The following is a 23736-nucleotide window of genomic DNA, read 5'->3' as shown; positions in this document are numbered from 1 at the left end:
GACCACATGCCACAACTACTAAGGCCGTGCGCCTAGAGCCTGTGCTCCACAACAAGAGAAGCCACCATAGTGAGAAGCCCGCGTGCCACAACGAAGAGTAGCCCCCGCTCGCCACAACTAGCGAAAGCCCACGTGCAGCAACAAAGACCTGATGCAGCCAAAAATAAATTAATTAATTAAAAAAAAACGAGTGGACATTTTTTTCCAAATTTTCTGAGTTTAAAAATAATAATTTAAGTCATACTGAAAAAAATTGTGTGGCAAAGAAGCCCTTAAACATATGTTTATTTAATTTTAGGAAGATATTCAATCAACTAAGGAAGAGAGATTTCCAGCAATCCACAAACCCATTGCTGTTGGTTCTCAGCCAATGCTCACAGTTGGAACAACCCACATATCCAAACTGACAGATGACCAACTCATAAAAGAGTTCCTTAGTGGTTCCTACTGCTTTCACGGGGTGAGAAGTGAACCATCAGTTTAAGTATTTATTCTTACAGCTTTCACTTGTGTGTTATTTATCAAGGGGCATTAGTAGCACTGAAAAAGATTTTTTGTCTATAGAGAAATGGCAGGATTCTGGAAGCTTCCCAATGGACATTTTCTCTCTGCATCTAATTATAATCCAATGCATAGCCATTATATTCTCTTTACTCACAGGCTAAAACTTGATGTTTACTTGACAAAAATATATATATTTAAGTACTTCATATGTGATTCTGGCTAATTGCTGGAATGGGCATCAATGATTGTGTAGCCAACATTTTGGTTATGTAGCAATCACATTTAAAATTTGAGCTAATATCTACAAAGGTTAAATTTTGCCCCTAAGAACTCCAGTGGGAAATACACTTATAAGTGGAATTTTCATTTTACTTTATTTTACCAGGGTGGTACAGCAATTATTCTCTAGTAATGTCTATTTTTTAAAGTTTATCAGTAATTTTTAATTTTGATTTTCAACCATATTATTGCTAGTACAGTTTTTTAAAATTATATGTATGTCCATCACTATCATGCGGCAGTATTGAGACAGACCCCAGTATGCCTTTCTCTGTACTATAACTTGATCTGTTTCCTTTCCTGTAGGGTGTTGGTTGGTGGAAATATGAATTCTGCTATGGCAAACATGTACATCAATACCATGAGGTATAGAACAGCGTTTATATCACTCTACCACTAGGCGGATTAAAGTTTCAAAAATCTTTTGTGGAAAAAAAAGGGGTGGGGTTGGTGTTAACTTTTAATTATAAGATGATTTTAATATGGAAATATTCATCAAAGTGTCTCTAAATTCTGGAGAATGGAAAACTTGGTGTCAGTTAAGACTAAGTCAATCATCTTAAAGTAACGTTATTTATTAACTACTCAGATTCTTGTATTACTGTGAGCCTGGAGGAATAATAAACTACAGTGACTAACCTCTTTAGCTTTGACCAAGAAATTAGTCATTGTTATAACTCATCGTTAAATTAAGTGAATGGTAAGATAGTATATCACTAGAGTTAGTAAAATAGGATAAATACAGCAGGTTTCTCAACTAAAAGGTACCATATCATCTAAGCTTAAAATAAAATAAGTTTTAAGATTAAATGCACTGGCTCTTTATTCATAATTTCATAAATCAGTATTCTCCTACACTTGAGCCAAAGCTGCTTAAATTCTGAAATTCAAGCCCCAGTAGTTTTGTCATTGTTGTAGTTTGTTTAGTAAGGTAAACTACTAGACATGGAAAACAAACATTAATAAATATTGATCTGTTTTAAAAAGCTCTTTTTATTCCCCCAAATAAATAACAGTGGGTAATTAGAAAATACTGTATTTGCCCTCTTGAGATGTTTTGAGCTGACCTTAAATTTCAAGATGGATCATAATGGGAAAGATCAACTCACTTTCCACAAGTAAATCACTCCGAATTTATGAGGTGTCTGTAAAGTAGAACATTTTATTCTTCACTTAAGCCTGAGATGTTCCATTTTACTATGCTTTCCATTTATTCTTGCTGCTTGGATGTTTTACTTAATTTTTTTATTAATACAAAAAAAAAGTGTCATCTAAGTACAGCCCAGATAATACCCTGTGGCTTTTTTTTATATAATTAAAGGAATATATGCCAGAAATATAGAATGAAAATAAAATTTTCCTCCACTGTTGTCCCATTTTTCAAAAGTAACAGCTGGGGCTTCCCTGGTGGCACAGTGCTTAATAATCTGCCTGCCAGTGCAGGGGACTCTGGTTCGAGCCCTGGTCCAGGAAGATCCTACGTGCCGCAGAGCAACTAAGCCTGTGCACCACAGCTAATGAGCCTGAGCTCTAGAGCCTACAAGCCACAACTACTGAGCTGGCATGCCACAACTTCTGAAGCCCAAGTGCCTAGAGCCTGTGCTCCACAACAAGAGAAGCCACCGCAGTGAGAAACCCGGGCACCAAAACGAAGAGTAGCCACTACTCGCCGCAACTAGAGAAACCCCGTGTGCAGCAACAAAGACACAACACAGCCAAAAATAAAAACAAACTGAAGGAGAAAAACCATATGATCATCTCAATAGATGCAGAAAAAGCTTTCGACAAAATCCAACACCCATTTATAATAAAAATGCTTCAGAAAGTAGGCACAGAGGGAACTTACCTCAACATAATAAAGGCCATATATGACAAACCCACAGCCAACATCATTCTCAATGGTGAAAAATTGAAACCATTTCCACTAAGATCAGGAACAAGACAAGGTTGCCCACTCTCACCACTATTATTCAACCTAGTTTTGGAAGTTTTAGCCACAGCAATCAGAGATGAAAAAGAAATAAAAGGAATCCACTTCAGAAAAGAAGTAAAACTGTCGCTGTATGCAGATAACATGATACGATACATAGAGAATCCTAAAGATGCTACCAGAAAACTACTAGAGCTCATCAATGAATTTGGTAAAGTAGCAGGATGCAACATTAATGTACAGAAATCTCTTGCATTCCTATACACTAATGATGAAAAATCTGAAAGAGAAATTAAGGAAACACTCCCATTTACCACTGCAACGAAAAGAGTAAAATACCTAGGGATAAATCTGCCTAAGGTGTCAAAAGACCTGTATGCAGAAAACTATAAGACACTGATGAAAGAAATTAAAGATGATACCAACAGATGGAGAGATATACCATGTTCTTGGATTGGAAGATCAACATTGTGGAAATGACTATACTACCCAAAGCAATCTACAGATTCAGTGCAATCCCTATCAAACTACCAATGGCATTTTTCACAGAACTCGAACAAAAAATTTCACAATTTGTATGGAAACACAAAAGACTCTGAATAGCCAAAGCAATCTTGAGAAAGAAAAACAGAGCCGGAGGAATCAGGCTCCCTGACTTCAGACTATACTACAAAGCTACAGTAATCAAGACAATATGGTACTGGCACAAAAACAGAAATGTATCAGTGGAACAGGATAGAAAGCCTAGAGGTAAACCCACGTACCTATGGTCAACTAATCTATGACAAAGGAGGCAAGGATATACAATGCAGAAAAGACAGTTTCTTCAATAAGTGGTGCTGGGAAAACTGGACAGCTACATGTAAAAGAATGAAATTAGAAAACTCTCTAACACCATACACAAAAATAAACTCAAAATGGATTAGAGACCTAAATGTAAGACCGGACACTGTAAAAGTCTTAGAGGAAAACATAGGAAGAACACTCTTTGACATAAATCACAGCAAGATCTTTTTTGATCCACCTCCTAGAGTAATGGAAATAAAAACAAAAATAAACAAATGGGACCTAATGAAACTTCAAAGCTTTTGCACTGCAAAGGAAACCATAAACAAGACAAAAAGACAACCCTCAGAATGGGAGAAAATATTTGCAAATGAATCAGTGGGCAAAGGATTAATCTCCAAAATATATAAACAGCTCCTGCAGCTCAATATTAAAAAAAAAAACAACCCAACCTAAAAATGGGCAGAAGACCTAAATAGACATTTCTCCAAAAAAGACATACAGATGGCCAAGAAGCACATGAAAAGCTGCTCAACCTCACTAATTATTAGAGAAATGCAAATCTAAACTACAATGAGGTATCACCTCACACCAGTTAGAATGGGCACCATCACAAAATCTACAAACAATAAATGCTGGAGAGGGTGTGGAGAAAAGGGAACCCTCTTGCACTGTTGGTGGGAATGTAAATTGATACAGCCACTATGGAGAACAGTATGGAGGTTCCTTAAGAAGCTAAGAATTACCATATGATCCAGCAATCCCACTACTGGGCATATACCCAGAGAAAACCATAATTCAAAAAGACACATGCACCCCAATGTTCATTGCAGCACTATTTTCAATAGCCAGGTCATAGAAGCAACCTAAGTGCCCATCGACAGATGAATGGGTAAAGAAGATGTGGTACATATATACAATGGAATATTACTCAGCCATAAAAAGGAACGAATTTGCGTCATTTGTAGAGACGTGGATGGATCTAGAGACTGTCATACAGAGTGAAGTAAGTCAGAAAGAGAAAAGTATCGTATATTAACGCATATATGTGGGACCTAGAAAAATGTTACAGATGAACTGGTTTGCAGGGCAGAAATTGAGACACAGATGTATAGAACAAATTTATGGACACCAAGGGGGTAAAAGCGGCGGGGGTGGTGGTGATGAAGTGGGCTATTGGGATTGACATGTATACACTCTTGTGTATAAAATTGATGACTAATGAGGACCTGCTGCATAAAAAAATAAAATTCAAAAAAGAAAAATAAAGGAGCAGCTGATTCGGGGACTCTGGCTCACTCAGGCCGGGGGGAGGGAGGGGGTTCAGAAAATAAATAATAATAAATTTTTTAAAATAAATAAATTTTTTAAAAATAACAGCTGTTAACTTTTTCTTAGCTAACCCACCACAAGGGAACAAAATGCCTATATGTAAATGTTGATATAACCCTTTTATTTATACAGAAGGGATATACTAAATGCACTGCTCAGCACTTTTTCTTTTCACCTAGTATCTTGGAGATCTTTCTATGCCAGCAACAACTGATCTTATTTTTTCCAGCAGGTTCAGAGGATTATGTCTCTACCCACAGTATATTTAGCCAGACGTGTATTGATGAGCCTTTGAGTTGTTTCCAGTTTTTGCTGTGACAGCATCTTAGTGAGCATTTTTAAATAGTTGTGTTTGTGAACTTTTGCAAGTATATTCATAGGGCACATTTCTAGAAATGTACTTGCTAGGTCAAAATGTATGCATACTGAACAATTGCTTTCCAAAGGGTTGGACCAGTTTACATTTCCATTAACAATGGCTGTTTTCGTATACACTTGCGAACACTAGGTTTTATCAAACTTATTTTAGTCAAGGTCATGTAACCTAGAACTTTTTTTTTCTTTTTCTTTTTGTTTAAATTTATTTGGTTGCACCGGGTTTTAGTTGCAGCATGCGGGATCTTCATTGCTGCATGTGGGATCTTTAGTTGCAGGATGCGGGCTCTTAGTTGTAGCATGTGGGATCTAGTTCCCTGACCAGGGATCAAACAGGGGCCCCCTGCATTGGGAGCACAGAGTCTTGACCACTGGACCACCAGGGAGGTCCCTAGAACTTCTTGAAGAACTCTGGTAGGAGCTTTGGGAGACAGAAAAATAATAGTAGCTAACAAATATAGTGCTTACTGTATACCAGGCATTGTTCTAAGTACTTTACAAATATCAACTCATTTAATGCTCGTAACAGTTGTAAGAGATGAGTATTGTTACTCCAAGATGAGGAAACTGAAGCAAGATTTAGTAACTTGCCTAAAATCACATAGGTAGTAAATGGTGAAACTAAAATTCAAACCCAGGCACTCTTGTTCCATATCCATCCTCTTGATTCACTGTGCAGCTCTAATCCCTGCCTCTCTAGAAATTTACAGTGTAGTTGCTAAAAGAATGTTTAATGGCTCTCTCACTAGGCAATAAGCTCCACTGTAGCAGTGGCTGTGGCTGTTTCCTTTGCCTCTAAGTGTTTTTAGTTCTACTAATCATATGTATACTCGTGCCCAGCATGGTCCCTGGCATAAAATATAAAGAAGAAAAGGAAGGAAAAGGAACGGAAGGAAAATGAGACAGAAGGAAGTCCACATACAGGACAATATATAGTGCATCGTGTCAAATGAGTAGTGTGAAAACTAGTATAACTTGAAGGTTTGCATTTTAAAGAGTACTATGAAGATAGGCTCAGTGTGGCTACAGGGTAAGAGATAGAGGCCAAATATTTAAGTAAGAATCACAGTAGTATGTGGTTGTATTATCTAGGTATGAGAGATTAAACTCTTAGTTGGGGGTGAGATGTTGGCAATGGACATGTAGAGAAAGAGTTAAGCCAAGAACATTTCCAGGAAAATAATTGACAGGACTGATAAATGTAGGAGAGAAAGGAAATAAAAGAGTCAAAAATAACTACATCAGGGGCTTCCCTGGTGGCACAGTGGTTGAGAGTCCGCCTGCCGATGCAGGGGATGCGGGTTCGTGCCCCGGTCTGGGAAGATCCCACATGCCGCGGAGCGGCTGGGCCCATGAGCCATGGCCGCTGAGCCTGCGCGACCGGAGCCTGTGCTCCGCGACGGGAGAGGCCACAACAGTGACAGGCCCGCGTACCGCAAAAAAAAAATAAATAACTACATCAGGACCTAACCTGACTAGAAAGTACTAGTTTCATAATTCAGAGAAACAAGGAGTAAAGAATAATGAGCTCAAATTTCTACTAATTGAGAAGTTTGACTAACATTATCACGTCTAAACATAGATATCCAGTGTGCAGATGAAGATAAGATCTGTAGCTTGTAGGCCATCAGCATAAATGTCACCTTGATGTCAAGCATGCATTGTCACAAATTTTTTTTATATATTAGGACAAGGATAGTGGGAAAACCTCTGTGGTTGTGGGGACATGGAACCAAGAAGAACATATTGAATGGGCTAAGAAGAATACTGCTAGAGCCTATCACCTTCAAGACGATGGTACCCAGACAGTCAGGTAAATATTAACTTTATTTGCCTTTAGATCTTAGAATATTTAAAACTCAGGATATTGAAAAACATAAATTTAAAGTAAAATATCTGGTCAGCTTTTCTCAGGGACATTTTTTAGGTTAGTTTTCTTTTCTAGAGGGAACAACATAGTGTAATAGTTAAGAGCACAGTTTCTGAAGTCAGATACCCTGTATTCAAATACTGGCGATTCACTTACTACCTTGGGCAAATTACGTAATCTTCATAAGCCTCACTTTTCTTGTCTAGTAGTATTTGCCTCAGAGAATTGTCTAGTAGTATTTGCCTCAGATAATTGTTATGACATTTAAATGAGGTAATTCATGTAAAGTGTAGTGCCTGGCAATTGCATGCAATAAACTTTGGCTGCTGCCTTTGACAGTGGTGGTGGTGTATGGTAATGAGAGTGGTGGTGGCGCTAGTAACACTGGTACAATTCCAGGTATTAGGTCTAAGGCTGTTATAAACATTTTCCCCCTTCATGTGTAATCGCTACCACTTTAAGTTACTTTATTTAAATATACTCCAGCATTTCCCTTTGTTACTTAAAGTGGGGTAATGGTTGAAAATTGTTAAACAATGGTTTTTTGAAGAACTACCTCACATCTCTTTTGGGCTATTAGGTTTATCTTGTTATAGCAGAAGTAAATTAATCTCTTCTTTCCCAAGAATAACTAAACTTTAGCTTTTCTTATAGTCCATTACCCAGTGAATTTTAAATTATTCATTCTTTTTCCTTCTCAGAGTTAACTTTGTCCTTCCTAGCATAGATGGTATTGAGAGAGTCTGTTTTCAGAATGTGCCGACTTCTTGGACTGACCAAAATCAAAATTAGCAAAATTAAGAGATAGGTATTTAAGTATTAATATACTAAACGGATCAGTTTTTTAAATGTTTATATGTTTCAAGTGAAAATAGCTCATGGTATCATGTGCAACAAATATTGAAGCACAGGAGTGTGAGGCTAGCAAAATTAAAACTTGTCTTTGGTTCCTGCTCTTTGGAATTTATAGCTTAGCCTAGGCTTTACCTTTGTACACCTGCATTACAGTATTTTAATGAGTGGAGCTGAATGGAGGATGGGAAGACAGGGAAACTGTTCCACAAAGGAAACAATATACAGGGCTGGGGAAATGGTTAGCTTTAAAAGAAAACTTTTTTAAAAGCAATTTAACCTTAACTATTTGTATACAAATAAATTATGTGCAAGTTAAAGATCATTCTTATTAATTAAACCACTAAGAAGTATCTCAACTTTGTATTATTTATAGAAGCTGAAAGACTTTCTCTGTGACATAACCTTAAAAATATGTATTTTTAAGGAGTATTTTATAGTCAGATTTTTTTTTTAACTAATGCAAAACTGATCCCTCTAACCAACTTCTCACCCTACCCATTACAATTACTCTGAATGAGTGAAGTTTTAGTTTAATAAAGCTTGTGTGTTTTTCTGATTCAGGATGGTGTCACATTTTTATGGGAATGGAGATATTTGTGATATAACTGACAAACCAAGACAGGTGACTGTAAAACTAAAGTAAGTTAGACCATCAAATCATGCTTTATGCCTTTCTCTTTAGTCTGTTTCCTATGGGCAAAAGATTATATAAATATATAATTATGGATAATTATATTTATTCATAATAATTTATGGATTTGTCAAAATACTGTTTTATTATAAAATAGTAAAATCATAATTGTTATTTATTTATAAGTTATTATCAAATTAAATTATTTCAATTATTTATTAAATTATACAGAACCACTTACAAGGCATTTTTATCCTTGAGAGGAAAACAATTTAAAATAATTTTGTATCGTTTGGACAGTGCCTTAAAGTACTCTCTGTTTTAGGTGTAAAGAATCAGATTCTCCTCATGCTGTTACTGTATATATGCTAGAGCCTCACTCCTGTCAGTATATCCTTGGGGTAAGTGAAAAACTAATACTCAGGAATTCAGTTTTGGGCCACATTTTAATTTTTAGCATTAAGTCTAGAAAGGACCTTCAGTAGTATCCAAAGTTTAATATAGCCCTCATACTACTTGTAAAAATTGACATTTTTTTATTGAGGTATAATTTACATAAAGTAAAATGCAAAGTTCTTAAGTGTTGAGTCTGATGGGTTTTGACAGTTTTATATACCCATTTAACTATTACCCAAAACAAGGTATCTATCACTGCAGAAAATTTTCTTATACCCCTTTCCTGTCAATACCCCTCAATTCCCAAAGATACTCCTTTTTATTTTCTGATACCATAGATCAGTTTTACTTCTTTTTTGATTCCATATGAATGGGATCATAGAGCCTATAATGTTTTATGCCTGGCCTCTTTGACAAAGCATGTCTTTTAGACTCAGCCTTTGTTTTCATCATTTTACTCCTGCCAGCAATATATGAGAGTCCAATTGCTCCACATCCTTACCAATATTTGGTGTTGTCAGTCTTTTTTATTTTAGCCATTTTAGTGATTTTAATTTGCATTTCCCATATGAAAAGTGTTGTTGAAACCTTTTCATGTGATTATTCATCTGTATACCTTCTTTGGTGAAGTGTATGGCCAAGTCTTTTTAAAGAAAAAATTATTCTGATACGAAAACAGTAAGAAGACTTTATTCAGGACTGTTGCCACAAGTGTCAAGACTGTCATAATAGGGGAGAGAGAGTCAGCTCATCTCCAAATACAGCAAAGACAGCCAGGGATACATAGCCAACAAGCAGAAATGGGGTGTTGGGGAGTAGTCATTATATGGCAAATTACTAAAAGGAGACATCGGGGGTAGGGGATTCTTGCTAAACTGACTTAACAGAATTATTGCTGAAGGCTGGCCAGGAAGATCAGATATCAAAAGTGAGAGAGGAGGAATTTGATCAGATATGGAGGGTGATTAGATATTCAGAGTGAGGGATTCTCTCTAAACTGACTTATCAGAATTACTGCTGCAACTGGACTTGGCAGGCCCAGGAACAAAAAGAGGCCTAGTCAAAAAGAGGGCTCAGGGGAGCCTTACTATTTGGTCAAGGAGAGAGTCTTTCTCAGTCTTTTACCCATTTTTGTTGGTGTTGTCTGTCTTATTATTATTTATTTCTAGGAGTTCAAATATATAATGGACATGAGTTTTTTTCTATTTTAATTGCAGATTTTTCCCCTGATCTGTGTCTTGACTATTCTTTTTCTTACTGTCTTTTGATGAGCAAAAGTTTATTTGATGAAGTTCATTTTATCAATTTTTTTCCCATTTTATTGCTAATGATTTTTTTGTTTTAAGAAATTTTGCCACCCCAAAGTCATGAAGGTATTATCTTCTACTTCCTTCTAGAAATATGGTTCTACCTTTGGTTATGCGATGCGTAAGGGTGGTTTTCCTTGTTATTTATCCTGGTTGGAGTTCACTGAGCTTCTCAGGTTTGTGGGTTGATATAATTCATTAGGTTTGGAAAAATTTTGGCCATCATCTTTTCAAAGATTTCTTCTGCCCCACCTTTTTTCTATTTCTGGGACTCTGATTAAACATGTTAGTTTGAAGTTGTCCCCAAATCTCAGGCCCTTTATTTTATTCTTACCTTCTTTGTTTCAATTTAGGTCATGTCATTTCTATTGAATTGTCTTCAAGTTCATTGATTCTTTCCTCTGCTGTGTCCTGTCCACCTCTTTGAATGAATTTGTATCTGATGTATTTTTCATTTCTAACATTTCCATTTGGTTCTTTTTTATGGCTTCATTTCTGCTAAAATCCCCCATCTATTCACACATGTTGTCTACCTTTTCCACTATTTCCTTCATTATATTTATTATAGTTATCTTAAATCTGATCATTTTAACACCTGGCCCATTTTTGGATTGTATTTTTTTTTATACCTTTTCCTGAATTGTACAACTTATTATGTTACCATATTCTGCTACTTTTTTGTTATATAAGACCTAGCTATGTATTTCTCTCTCATTCTTGTCCTTTACTTCTTTTCTCATCTCTTTTACTTAAAGATAAAAATACCTTCTCTACCTATCTGGTATTTTATTTGGATGACTAAATGTTTTTCTAAAAAGCTCAATTTGGACAAATAATATTGTATGGTTTATCCAAAACAAGGACTCGTATACATTTATCAAATTTATAGGTATTCATTCAGCAGAAAAATACTGAATAAAGTATTCAGCTTAGCAGCTTTTTAATGGTTTTATTGTTGTTCTTCTTTAGGTTGAATCTCCAGTGATCTGTAAAATCTTAGATACAGCAGACGAAAATGGACTTCTTTCTCTCCCCAATTAAAGGGTAACAAAGTTCAGGGGAAAAAAAAGATCATTGGAAGTCATGATGATTTGTCTGACCATATGTCCCATTATAGAGCTCTCAGTCATTGGACTGCATCTAAAGGATTGTATAAAAGGACTCTCAACCACTTTGTGAATATGTATGTGTACATAAGAGGTTATTGATAAACTTCTAAGGCAGACGTTTTGTTTCACCTTTTTCATTTTTGTTGTGTCTTATGAACTGATTGTGTGTTTTTCTTTGCTTGGATAATGTGATTCCAAAATAAATCCTGTCCAAGCAATTTAGAGTCCATCCTAATGAAATGTCATAATCGTTGTACCTATTGAAAGTTTTTAAATAATAGATTTATTATGTAAATTATAGTATATACACTAGCTAATAAAGTAAGGATAATGAAGAAAGAAATTGACAGGAGGTTGTTTAAATGAGAGACTGTGTTAAATATGTAATTTCTAGTGCCTGAAATCCTTTCAACGAATTTCTATTTAGCAACCGCTCTCTACCAGGTATTAAACAAGAAACTGGACACACAGTAAAGCCTCACATATAAGTTTTCTTCTCCTCTGTTAATCTCAAGAAACTCTTATTTACAATAGGTTGCTTCTCTCTCAGAACTTTTATCTGTTTCTTTCTCCTTGATATGAGTGTGTTTCCCCCCAAAATATGTACCTAGTATAGACAGTCGGTGATTCTTCTCTTTCGATTTAGAATGATTTATCTTAACAAAACACACTGTGCTGGCTATCCTTTGTACTTGCCTACTATATACTACAGATTTTAGTTCTGGACAGTTTTACAGCACAATATTTATTTTAAAGTGAATAAAATGTCCACAAGCAGTGTTGTCATGTAGTCAATGGCACATTATACAGTTTCTTTATTTTCTCCATTACTCTGTTTCACACATCATCCTGTTGTATTTTGGACATACATGTCTAAATAAGGGCAGAAGAGTACCCATAAGATACTTTCCTTTTCCTCCTTCTCAGCAGTTCTGGTCAAAGATATTTTAGTTTGAGAAAAGGTTAATATAATTGACTATTGGAAGGCTATCTATAGATTTTAGTAGGAAGCAGCACATGTAGAAATAGCATGCACTTCGAATTCAAACCTAAATCCAGATACTCTCTTTAACGTACTAGCTGTGTGATCCTAGACAGCAGTTAACCACTTCGAGCCTCACTTCCTCTATTGTAGAGAGACTACTTATTACTTCATAAGGTGGTTGTATCAGTGCATTAATTTTCTCTGTATATAAAAAGCCTAGCAGGTTCCCAATAAGTGTTAGTTTATTTCCTAATATCTCCCTTGTCTCCTATTAACATAATAAGATCAGAGACCAAAGCCATTAAAATTTAATTCTTTAATAAAGTATAGAATTATATTTACTATATCAATTAATTAAGACAAACAGGTTTACTTTCACATTTAGATTATAGGTATAGGAGAGGAGAGAGAACTGTAAAAGCTTAGTGCCAAAAAAATACTTGGGGAATATTTAGGCCAAACTCTTTCTTTTGTAAGAGAGGGGGGAAAAATCTGAAAAACTGTATTAGAATAGTTTACTACAGAAGATTCTTAAAAATAGAAGTCATAATAAAAACTAAGTCAGCCTTCTGTCTTGGCTAACAGCTTAAACTTCTTTGAGAGGAAGGCTAGGCCAGGTATCTCTATAGCCCTTCTAAATCTTCGGTCCCCTATCACTAATCTATGAAGTTTTTTGATCTCTAAATTGTTTGTTGCTACCTTGATTGTGCAGCCATTCTTCTATATTAGTAGGCAGGAAAAAGGGCTCAGCTACAATATGCCTAATGTACTTTGAGAAGTCTTTCTCAAAGTGGAATCTCTATTAAGGTGGGTGCTAAATCAGATTCTTTAGCCCAGAGCCTAAGACTCTGCATTTGAATATGTTTCCTGAGTGAGTCTCTTTATTTTAAATAAATTCTCCAGTGATCGAGGATCACTGTGACTCAGGCACTTCACTTTTAACAATTTCACACATACTAACCCTCCTGACTAGGGTTTCAGGGAAATAACTAGTAGCTCATTTTACAGGAAGATTGTGACATGGAGACTTTTTTTTTCCCCCCTTTTTTCAGCTTTACCTGCTTTTTTTCAAGATACCACTAGATGGGGCCTTGTTTATATCCTTGTATCCTTGATTAAAGGGACTTCGGCAACAAAGGGCAACAAATTATCTCAGCTAAACTGAATAGTAAGCTTTGTGTACAGTCTTGGTGAACTATCCTTTTCAGTCAGTCTGATATACAAAAAGGCCTGACCTGATTTGTGACAAAGCTTAAACTTCATAGTACATAATCAGGCCAAATTATTGACCCAGTAGCACCAAATAGCTAACATAAAAGGTCTCAGTCTAAAAAGGAAAGTAAGAATCAAGATTTGAATTTTGAATAAATAGTATTTGCAATCAGAGTTTCAAATGAAAATAAATATCAGCTATACTAGAAAGTGATTTTAAACTCTCTTCCTAGTGTTGGGTAATTTTACTTACCAGGGCTAACATTTCCATTTGAACATACAAATAGAACTATTTTCATATGTGTGTATGTTATATGTTATGATGAGCTGCTGAGGTAAAAGTTTTCAAAATATATTGCCATGGTGACATGGCTTAAAAGAAAATCCATTTCTCCACTTCTTTTTTTCAGTTGTTTGACAGGGGTGGTAGAGAAACCATGGACCACTACGTACCAAAAGCATGCTTTATTTCAGTTGCCAGTAGTCTCAAAAGTAGGTTGTACAAGCAGGCGAGATGATCCAATGGATTATGGGAAGAAAATACTAGAAATTCTACTAATTTTTCATCTGCAAAAGAGGAATTAAGCTTCACTAATATTTAATATGTGGGCTGACACTGGTGCACACAGTCATTCATGAATCAGGTTTCATGTAATAAAACACAAAAGATCCTGAGGGGAAGAGTGGGTGTTACATGTGTAGAGGAGTTGGTGGGGATACAATTATTCTTCACTTTTACCATATTACAGCATTGTAGAGTAACTAAATTAATACCTCCATCACCTTTCAGAAAATTGAATTGTCACTTAAAATATTAGCATCGAGACCACACAGGTATATAACCAATCAGAATTAAGGTTAGAGGTTAACAGGTTATTTTCATCAGTCATGGCTTCAATCACTGTGATCCTGGTATCTTACAAGTCTTCTCTATTAGTAATAACACAGTATACTAATGCTTTTTTGCAGTGTTTAGGAAGAATGAGCATGTTTCCCTCACTTGCTTTCAAAAGAACTATAGTCTGAAGAATAGAATTCCACTCTTTAACACCTAAAGAAAATAAAGGCAGGCCTGACAGTCTCAAAACTTATAAAATGCAAAGAAGAAAGTCAGAATTACTAACAAATGGAATATAGGGCTTGTAGTGTTTTGCATCCACAACTATTTGTAAACTTTTAAGAATTTTAGAATTTTTTATATTTGAAACAAAAAGTGTGCATCAAAAGCAAGTGAATCAAGCAGAAGTTCTGGAAATGGTAATCATCTCAACTATGGAAGATGCTTGTGAGACTATGAAATAATGCTAAACATCTCACATTTAATCATATACTACATTATATATTTCAAATATGTTAAATTGCTTTCCAGCACCTTTCAATAGAATAAATTATGCTTTGCCTGAATTTAAGAAAAAATATCGCTTTCTGTATATTTGCCCGAAGCACAAACATAATTTTCATTTTGTAAATATATAATACTAAAAATCAAACGTCCTTGAAAGTCCAGCAAAGTAGATTGTAAAACCCAGTAAGTCAAATCTGCTTTACTATCTAAATTCACTCAGTAATACAGCCAAAAATAGTGAACTTTGTTGGGTTCTAAAAGCTTCTGTGTCCTCAATAAAATACTAGTTTGCCAATTAATCACCAGTGGTCTTTAATAGCAGTAAAAACCAATTTACTCATTTAAGAATTCTATCAGAGGTCCAAATATTATCCCATAGATTAGAAAAATATTAATAATTGGTCAAGGAGATTGGAAGTTGTTTTTCTCCTCGATTAGTTATCCATACTTATAGTTATTAATATTCCTAAGCCATCTTGCACTTCCCTGGTGGTCCAGTGGCTAAGACTCCACGCTCCCAGTGCAGGGGGCCCAGGTTCGATCCCTGGTCAGGGAACTAGATCCCACATGCCGCAACTAAGAGTTCACATGCCGCAACTAAAGATCCCACGTGCCATGACTAAGACCTGGTGCTGCCAAATAAATAAATATTAAAAATATATATATATATTCCTAAGCCATCTTGAGAAATCATTTGTTGGAAAAACTTTCATTAACCATCTCCAAGAAAGGGTTTCACCCCCAAAAAGCCAGTTGTGAACAATCTTGTGTCATTATTCTTTGAATTTCAGATAACAGGCTATCCCAGACTCTTCTTTTATAAAAATAAAAATGACAGCTGTCACTTCTTGAACATTTATTAAATAGTAGGCACTATGCTAAACCCTTCACATACCCTATGTTCACAATCCTGTGAGGTAGGTTTACTATCGTTAACTCACAGATAAGGAAAATGAGGCTACAAGAACTGAACTAAACTACAGTTGGCTGAGCCAACAGTTGAATCAGTTTAAATTCCAGAGTCCATGTTTGTAAATAATATGCCATAGTGCTTTCTATTCACAGAGCATCTGCCCCATTAACCACTCTCGGTTATCATCTTCCACCAGAGAGAACACACCGAGGGACTCAGCAAAATGTCCTGTAAGATGAGGGAAATGACTGATTTTGTCCTGGTAACGTATGACACCCATTTTTTTCCATATATCATTTTTATCATGGAACTCCACTAACTTTTCTTAAGCTAATGCCACCCACAAATCGGGCAAATGAAAGTTCACTAACAAGATTAAAGTGTTACCTTGGAGATTCTGGCTTGGTTAAATGCCATCAAACCCTACCTTCTTTGATAATCCTCCTGTGATGGTAAATGATGCAAGAGCAGTGACGATTTATCTAGATCCAGATTGCATTTATGATTAAATGATAAAAATAATTCCTTTATCTTTTATTTGTTGGAGTAAAGAATATGTCTTAATTTTGTTTCTTCTCAGACCTTGCATAAAATTGACACTCAACAAATATTTGCTGAATAAATGATTGAACCTTCATCCTCTCTTCCCCAACTACTCCAATTCCCACGGGTTTCCTAACAATCCTTATTTTTCAGTGTTTGGTGCTTGGAGGAAAAAAATGTTTTCCTCAGTTTTACAATGGTTGGGAAAGAGAAAGGAGTAGGATTATTGATTTGTTCCATCTGTATTCCTTTTCACTCAGGTTCCCCCCAACATTGTTTAATTTTTTGCTGCTTTACACTGCTTTCCCACGGTCCCATATGTTGCTTCTCCTTCCTAACAGGAGTACACTGTCTTTGCCTCCTTATTGTGTTTCATTTCTCCCACTAGTGGGCAGTGATTGAGTAAAGTTCCTGATCTCAAAGGTTAAGAAAATTAATTTTTTTTTTTTTTTTTTTTGGCCATGCAGCTTGCAGGATCTTAGTTCCCCAACCAGGGATCAAACCTGGGACCCTACAGTGAAAGCGCCAAGTCCTAACTACTGGACCACCTGGGAATTCCCAAGAAAATTCAATTTTCAGTCTCCAACTCCATGTACTGAAAACATGCCAGTTCTGAGGTACTCTGAACTCCTCAAAGAAAGTGTCTAACATTATGGTTCTCTGTGAAGAATACAATTCCCAGTCATATCTTTCCTCAGAGTAATATAAATAAAATCAGTTCTTACAATTTCTTTGACATACGTTGTTGCTAAACCCAAGCAAATGAGCAAGAAACTTTCATAAGCCCTTCCTAACGTCAGATATGAAATGTATTGAACCTGAAGCATTTATACAGGTAACAAAACCTATCCTAGTGCCACAGCCCCAGAAGACAGGCATAAAGCACCCTCTGTGACTCGCTCTACTTTTTAAGGCCTATCTGGCATCTGAACAAAGTACATTTTGCAAAAATCAGGCTTTGCATGAAAATCAAGGTTCCCACAGTTGAAAGATCTCCCACTCATCAGCATGCTACAACCAGCTGAAGGTCTGGAAAAGTGTCAAAAAAACAAACCTTCACAGAAATGGAGCTCAGAGAAAAAAACTGAACCAGCTAAGTGTATTTATTTATTTTTAATCAGAATTATCTCTTTATTGGGGTAAAGGAGTGAAAATTCAGTAATTTGTCCATAAACAATAAAGTGATATTTTTACTTTGGTAAAATTAATCTCAAAGGCACTGTACCTAAACAGATTGCCTGTTAACTATCTCTTATGGAAAGCAGAATTTCACTAAATCTGCACCTTTATTCAAATTGTCATCTACTTTAAAGTAACTGGTATCGTCCCTTCTGTCCCTCCAAGAACCAGTTACCCCTTTTCTCCTTAACTCCTTTGTGGTTGCTGAAGAGTTTGCTTTTATCCTCAGAGTCCTCAGACTGCATTATGAGCCAAGAAATTCGAATGAGAATGAATGCAGGTTGTCTGGCAGCTCCTGGGCAGCCAGGGTGGTCACTTGGGAAAAGATGCCCTTAGAGATGGTCTCCTGAGTAAACAGAAACGCTTTGTAGTCCTCGTAAATCAAGACCCATATCCCCTTTCATTAGAGTCCTGCTGATAGTCATCCTGGGAATATAGAGAGGGATACAGAAAGTAACAAACATGGGGAAATTGTAAGCCAGCCAGATAGATATCTGGGTGGACATCACTTTCAGGCTTTATCCGTTCAGTCATTTATTATATGATTCATTTATTCAACAGTCATCACTGGAAGCCCACCAGGGCCAAGGACTAATAGTTACTAGGGATACGGTGCTGATCAAAATAGACAGTCTTTGCCTTATTACAGCGTTTTTCTAATGGAGACAGCCAGTAAACAATTATATGTAACTATTATGAACTGAAGTGTGCCCCCCACCCCCCAAAATTCATGTTTGAAGCTATAACCCACGATGTGACTGTCTCTGGAGATAAGGCATTTAAGGAGGGAATTAAGGTTAAATTAGGTCACAAGGGTGGGGCCCTAATCTGATAGGACTGGTGTCCTTAGAAGGGGAAGAGACACCAGAGACCCCCTAAACTTCTCCCTCCATGCACATACAAAGAGGCCACATGAGGACACAATGAGAAGGCAGCCTTCCACAAGCCAGGAAAAGAGACCTCACAAGAAACCAATCCTGATGGCATTTTGACCTTGAACTTCTAGCCTCCAGAATTGTGAGAAAATTAATTTCTGTTATTTAAGCCAGTTAGTCTGTGGTATTTCGTTATGGAAGCCCGAGCAGGCTAATACAGTAGCATAATGTTGGGTAATGATAAGAATCATGAAGAAAATAAAGTATGGCAGAAGGATATATAGTGATGGGGTGGAAAGCTATGTTGAACATGGAAACTAGGAAAGGCCCTGGGGGAAGATCATTCCAGGCTGAAGTATTCCTGGGGGAATTAATTCCCTGACATGAGAACAAAATGGAGGCGTGTGAGAAATAGCCAAAAAGGCTGTGTAGCCCAAGCACGTTAGGCAGAGTACACATGAAAGGAAATGAGGACAAAGAGGAAACCAGGGGCCAGATTATTAGGGCCATGTAGGCCAGAGCAAGGACTTCAGATTTTGTTCTAAGTGGGATGGAAAGCTGCTGGAAGGTTTTAAGCAAGAGAGTGACAAATATGATTTACTTTAAAAGGGTCACAGACACAGAGGAAGGAGACTGTGGGAGAGAAAGACTGGAAGGTGGGAGAATGGTTATGAGGTTAGTTTAACAGTCCAGGTGAGAGATGGTGGGGGTATGGGCTAGAAGGGATGGGGTTGAAGGAGGTGAGAAATAGTTGGATTCAGAGTATATTTTCAAGATAATTGAGGATTGCTCTATCAATTAGATGTGGCATGCAAGAGAAAGAAAAGAATCAAGGGCCCTGACTGAGCTGTGCACTGGTCATTGCGGTGCTGTTTACTGAGATGATAAAACAGCAGGAGGCACAAGTTTGTGGGGAGAGTTCAGTTTTGTACATGTCTATTAGACATCCAAGTGGAGACGTTGAATAGACAATTGGATAGACCAGCATGGAGTTCAGGGAGGGTTAGGATTAGAGAGAGAAAATGAGTGTCATCAGCATTTGCGTGGTATTGAAAGACAATATCGTTAATCACTGCCAGCACCTGCTTCTCAATTTACAGATCCATATTTAGGGGTGGGAGAGGAAGTAGGGAGCCATTTTCCTATCTTTCTGCTCCTCCTTTCCCTTCTTCATCCCCTCAAAAATTACAACATCTGGCTTCAAGCCCTCACCTCAAGAAGACTTCACACTTGGGCCGGTGTTGCTGACTGGTACACACTGAAGCACATTCCCCAGTCACCTGCTGAGGCAGAGTCCTCCCACTGGTGGAGCTTGGCTGCTTTGGCTGTGGTTCTAAGCTCAGTCTAGGCCTGCCCTCTCTAAAGCCTGGGTCCCTGGAGGAGGTGAGCCTTTTTCCCTGACCGCCAACCTGCCTCACCTCACCATTCCACAGACCTGGTGTCTTCACTGACTCTCGGCCTTCCTTCAACTCCATAGGGAGGCAGTGAGAGCAAATCTCTTTTACGGGACCGTAGACCTCTTTCAGTAATGAAGAAGAAAAACAACAACTGCTTTAAGTGAATAAGGGAGAAAACGCCTACCTCTGGGAGTCAAAAGTCCCACTGTAGTTTCCATGTATCATTGCCACTAAACTGAGTGAAGAGGACGACCTTGAAAGGGGAGCCTCCATAATCTGGCCTGGCTAGGTTATGGAGAATTACTCAAGAATGAGCCATAACCCAAAGTCAGATCTGGTGGGAACCTGAACCTGCCAGCACCCAGGAGTGCTACTGGTGGCCAAGCGTAGAGATCTTCAGACTGGGGTGCAAGTATCTTGAGCATGAAAAAGGGATCCAGTTTATAGATGCTCATTTTCAGGTCCCTACAACTGAGCTGTCTGAGAAGGCTACTGTGCCTTACTCTTTTAAGACCTCATGCTGCCCTTTCATTACTGCCCCTTCCCACTTTAGAAAAGAATTCCCACCTGGAATCTTATGAGGCCATTGCTTCTGGAAATAAAGAGTTCCTAACCAAGGAACTATTTAAAATCTTAGTTTTAAAGAAAGATCCTTAAAGTATTTATCAAGGGACCATAATTTTGTGTTTTCCCCTAGCTTATACTAAACACCATATATCACCAATTCTAAGATAAGCATTTTTTCACATTGTAACCTCTCTGAAATTGGTGTATCTTACCATCATGTAAGCCCAATGGTTGCTGTTATTACCTGCACTTGTGCATTTTCACAATCAAAACTTGTAGAATGCATATTGGACATATAGTGGAGCACTTTTTTATCACCTAAGAAGCAGAGCTGTGGGGCAAAAGTGGACAGTGGGTGGTGAATCAAATGAGGTTAACAATATTCCTAAAGCAGAAGACAAATTCTTTTGTCTAGAAAAACTCTCTAGGTCAAGTAGATGAGTTTCTAAATTTAAACCTATCACCCAGAGATACATTCCTTGTTGCCAATTTTGACAACTTAAAAAACTTCTGTAAGGGAAGTCTGTAAGGAAATGCTCTACTCCCAGCTCTCTTTCTTATTTGCTAGGTTGACTGAAGGCAATTTTCCTCTACATTACTTTCCTTGAACAGATACAGGTTTATGAGTAATTTCAACAGTATTCATAAAATGAATCTGCTCTTCAAAAGTTTGATGATATGATCATTTCAACAGAAAAAAATAGAAGGTAAAACGTACATTCCGGTTACAACTATGTACAAATGCATGCATATATAGTAATAAAGTTCTGAAGTGAATTTTGAGTAATATCTAAAATCTAATTTATTGAATTTTAAAAATAACACTCCCATAGAAACTCTCCTAACTGACCTCCACTTTAACAACCCAGCAAGTAACAAGTTCTCTCTTCCCTCTATAAACTATTCTGCAGGGTACCCATGCACACCACATGCTAGTAGTCTACTCTCTGTGTGTAAGCACTTTTGCTGCCATCTCTCTCCAGATCAAACAAACAAACACAATCAGTAAGAATATAGATTTGAACTATACAATCAATAGGCTTGAACTAATGGACCTGTAGAAAACATTTTACCCAACAAAAAATATACATTCTTGGGACGTCCCTGGTGGCGCAATGGTTAAGAATCCGCCTGCCAATGCAGGGGACACAGGTTCGATCCCTGGTCCGGGAAGATCCCACATGCCACGGAGCAACTAAGCCCGTGCGCCACAACTACTGAGCCTGTGCTCTAGAGCCCGCGAGCCACAACTACTGAAGCCCGTGCTCCACAACTACTGAAGCCCGCGTGCCTAGAGCCCGTGCTCTGCAACGAGAAGCCACCGCAATGAGAAGCCCACACACCACAATGAAGAGTAGACCCCACGCGCCACAACTAGGGAAAGCCCATGCACAGCAATGAAGACCCAACGCAACCAAAAATAAATAAATTTATTAAAAAAAAATACACATTCTTTTCGAGTATACTCAGATCGTTTACATAAACTGTCCATCTACGGGAGCATAAAGCAAATTTCAATTTTCAAGGGTTGGAATCGTATATATCTCATTTGCCACAAGGTCGTTAAGTTAAAAAATCAATAATTGAAATATCATTACTGGAAAATTAAGAGAATCACTTCTAAATAATTTGTGGACCCAAAGAAAAATAATAATGGAAATTAGAGCATATTTAGAACTAAACGATAATGAAAATAATACTGTAGTAAATTGTATTATTGTCCCAAATAGTTTCTAACTTCCCTGTATAAAATTAACATCCCTGACACTTTCTCTGCCTTTACTGTTTAATTTTTCTTCATAGAACATATCACCACATAAAAATTACATATTTGTTTACCTGTTTATTTTATCTTCCTTAGCCTAATATAATCGTCATGGGAATAGAAACTTCTCTCTTGTGTTCACCAGTGTATCTCAAGTTCCTGGCACATAGTATTCAATAAATATCCATTGAATGAATGAATACTGTTATTACTTTACTATTTGGGGGTTCTCTTTATCAATGTTAGTTCTCTTCTTTAGTTCTCCGATATTAATGTTGCCATTCCCTTTTTCTTTTTCTTCATGTAAGCTTAATCTACTTTTGCCTCTTAATTTTTACATCAGTTTATCTTATGTTTATCTATTCCAAGCAGCAAATTTTGCATATCTTTTTTTTTTTGGCGGCGCTGTGCAGCTTGTAGGATCCTAGTTCCCCAACAAGGGACTGAACCTGGGTCTTTGGCAATGAAAGTGCAGTCCCAACCACTGGACTGACAGGGAATTCCCTGCATATCATTTTTTAAAAATATTTAGTTAGTTAGTTGCACCAGTTCTTAATTGCAGCAGGTGGGCTCCTTTATTGAAACTTGTGGGCTCCTTAGTTGTGGCATGCAAACTCTTAGTTGAAGCATGTGAACTCTTAGTTTCGGCATGCATGTGGGATCTAGTTCCCTGACCAGGGATCAAACCTGGGCCCCCTGCATTGGGAGCACGGAGTGTTAACCACGGGGTCACCAGGGAAGTCCCCTACATATTTTTTTTTTTTTTTTTTGCGGTACGCGGGCCTCTCTCTGTTGTGGCCTCTCCTGTTGCGGAGCACAGGCTCTGGACGCGCAGGCTCAGCGGCCATGGCTCACAGGCCCAGCCGCTCTGCGGTATGTAGGATCTTCCCGGACCGGGGCACGAACCCGCGTCCCCTGCATCGGCAGGCGGACTCTCAACCACTGCGCCACCAGGGAAGCCCCTTACATATTTTAAATTCAAGGATTTTTGTCTTTTATAAACGACAGTAAGCATTTACATTTATTTTCTTGCTGTTTTAATTTCTGTAATCCTGCTTTATACTCCCCAAATTTTGTTTTCTTAGTATTTCCTTCCCTCCACTATTTTATAAGTTATATATTTTCTCAGACTATGCAATATGCTAGCCGAGGGCAAAGGGATAGGAAGCAGGGAGTAGTGGAAGTTACAAAATACCAACCACAACTTCCTGATCAGAAGCAAGTAAGGCCTATATTAGCACCCATATTTTCTCCCTTATGAACCATTTCAACCTATTTCTTGTTCTTACCCTGTTTTCTCTGCTACTTTCTATAAGATGTGTTTGTTGGTGGTTATTGGGCTGCACCCCACAGGCCTACAAGGCCTGTGCTTGCCCAACTTCAAGACTGAAGAAAGAGCCTGGAGTCAGCAACAGAGACATCAGTGTGAGACAGGCTGGGACCTGGGACCCTTTGCTCCAGTGCTGCAACGCTTGTGCCTGGACTAACATCTCCTGGAGCAAGAAAATACTGATACAAAGAAAACTATAAGGGACTAAAAGTAGCTGCTGTCCATGCACAGTTCCGGCAAATTCTAGACAA

General features: G+C 37.5%; 1 protein-coding gene across 6 annotated transcripts in view; it reads left to right on the top strand.

Moving 5' to 3' along the window:
* The window catches only part of ERLEC1 (endoplasmic reticulum lectin 1), a 39011-nt gene extending 21909 nt beyond the window's left edge, over window positions 1-17102 (top strand). For 2 of the 6 annotated variants that reach the window (XM_029232333.1, XM_029232331.1), the window contains 7 exons: window positions 299-460; window positions 1090-1149; window positions 6895-7019; window positions 8493-8570; window positions 8888-8963; window positions 10356-10441; window positions 11235-17102. In XM_029232333.1, the coding sequence (XP_029088166.1) occupies window positions 299-460; window positions 1090-1149; window positions 6895-7019; window positions 8493-8570; window positions 8888-8963; window positions 10356-10441; window positions 11235-11250 (603 nt within the window). In that variant the 3' untranslated portion in view covers window positions 11251-17102. The remainder of the gene's footprint in view (window positions 1-298; window positions 461-1089; window positions 1150-6894; window positions 7020-8492; window positions 8571-8887; window positions 8964-10355; window positions 10442-11234) is intronic. The other 4 variants (XR_003794954.1, XR_003794955.1, XR_003794953.1 and 1 more) reach the window with 4 other exon arrangements.
* The last annotated feature ends 6634 nt before the right edge of the window (window positions 17103-23736 follow it).

The sequence above is a fragment of the Monodon monoceros genome, unplaced genomic scaffold (assembly GCF_005190385.1).
Source record: "Monodon monoceros isolate NGI ecotype Baffin Bay Population unplaced genomic scaffold, NGI_Narwhal_1 Super_Scaffold_19, whole genome shotgun sequence".
In the NCBI taxonomy this organism is placed as follows: domain Eukaryota; kingdom Metazoa; phylum Chordata; class Mammalia; order Artiodactyla; family Monodontidae; genus Monodon; species Monodon monoceros.
Note: the sequence above shows the minus strand (reverse complement) of the source record. Positions and strands in the feature narration are given on the sequence as shown.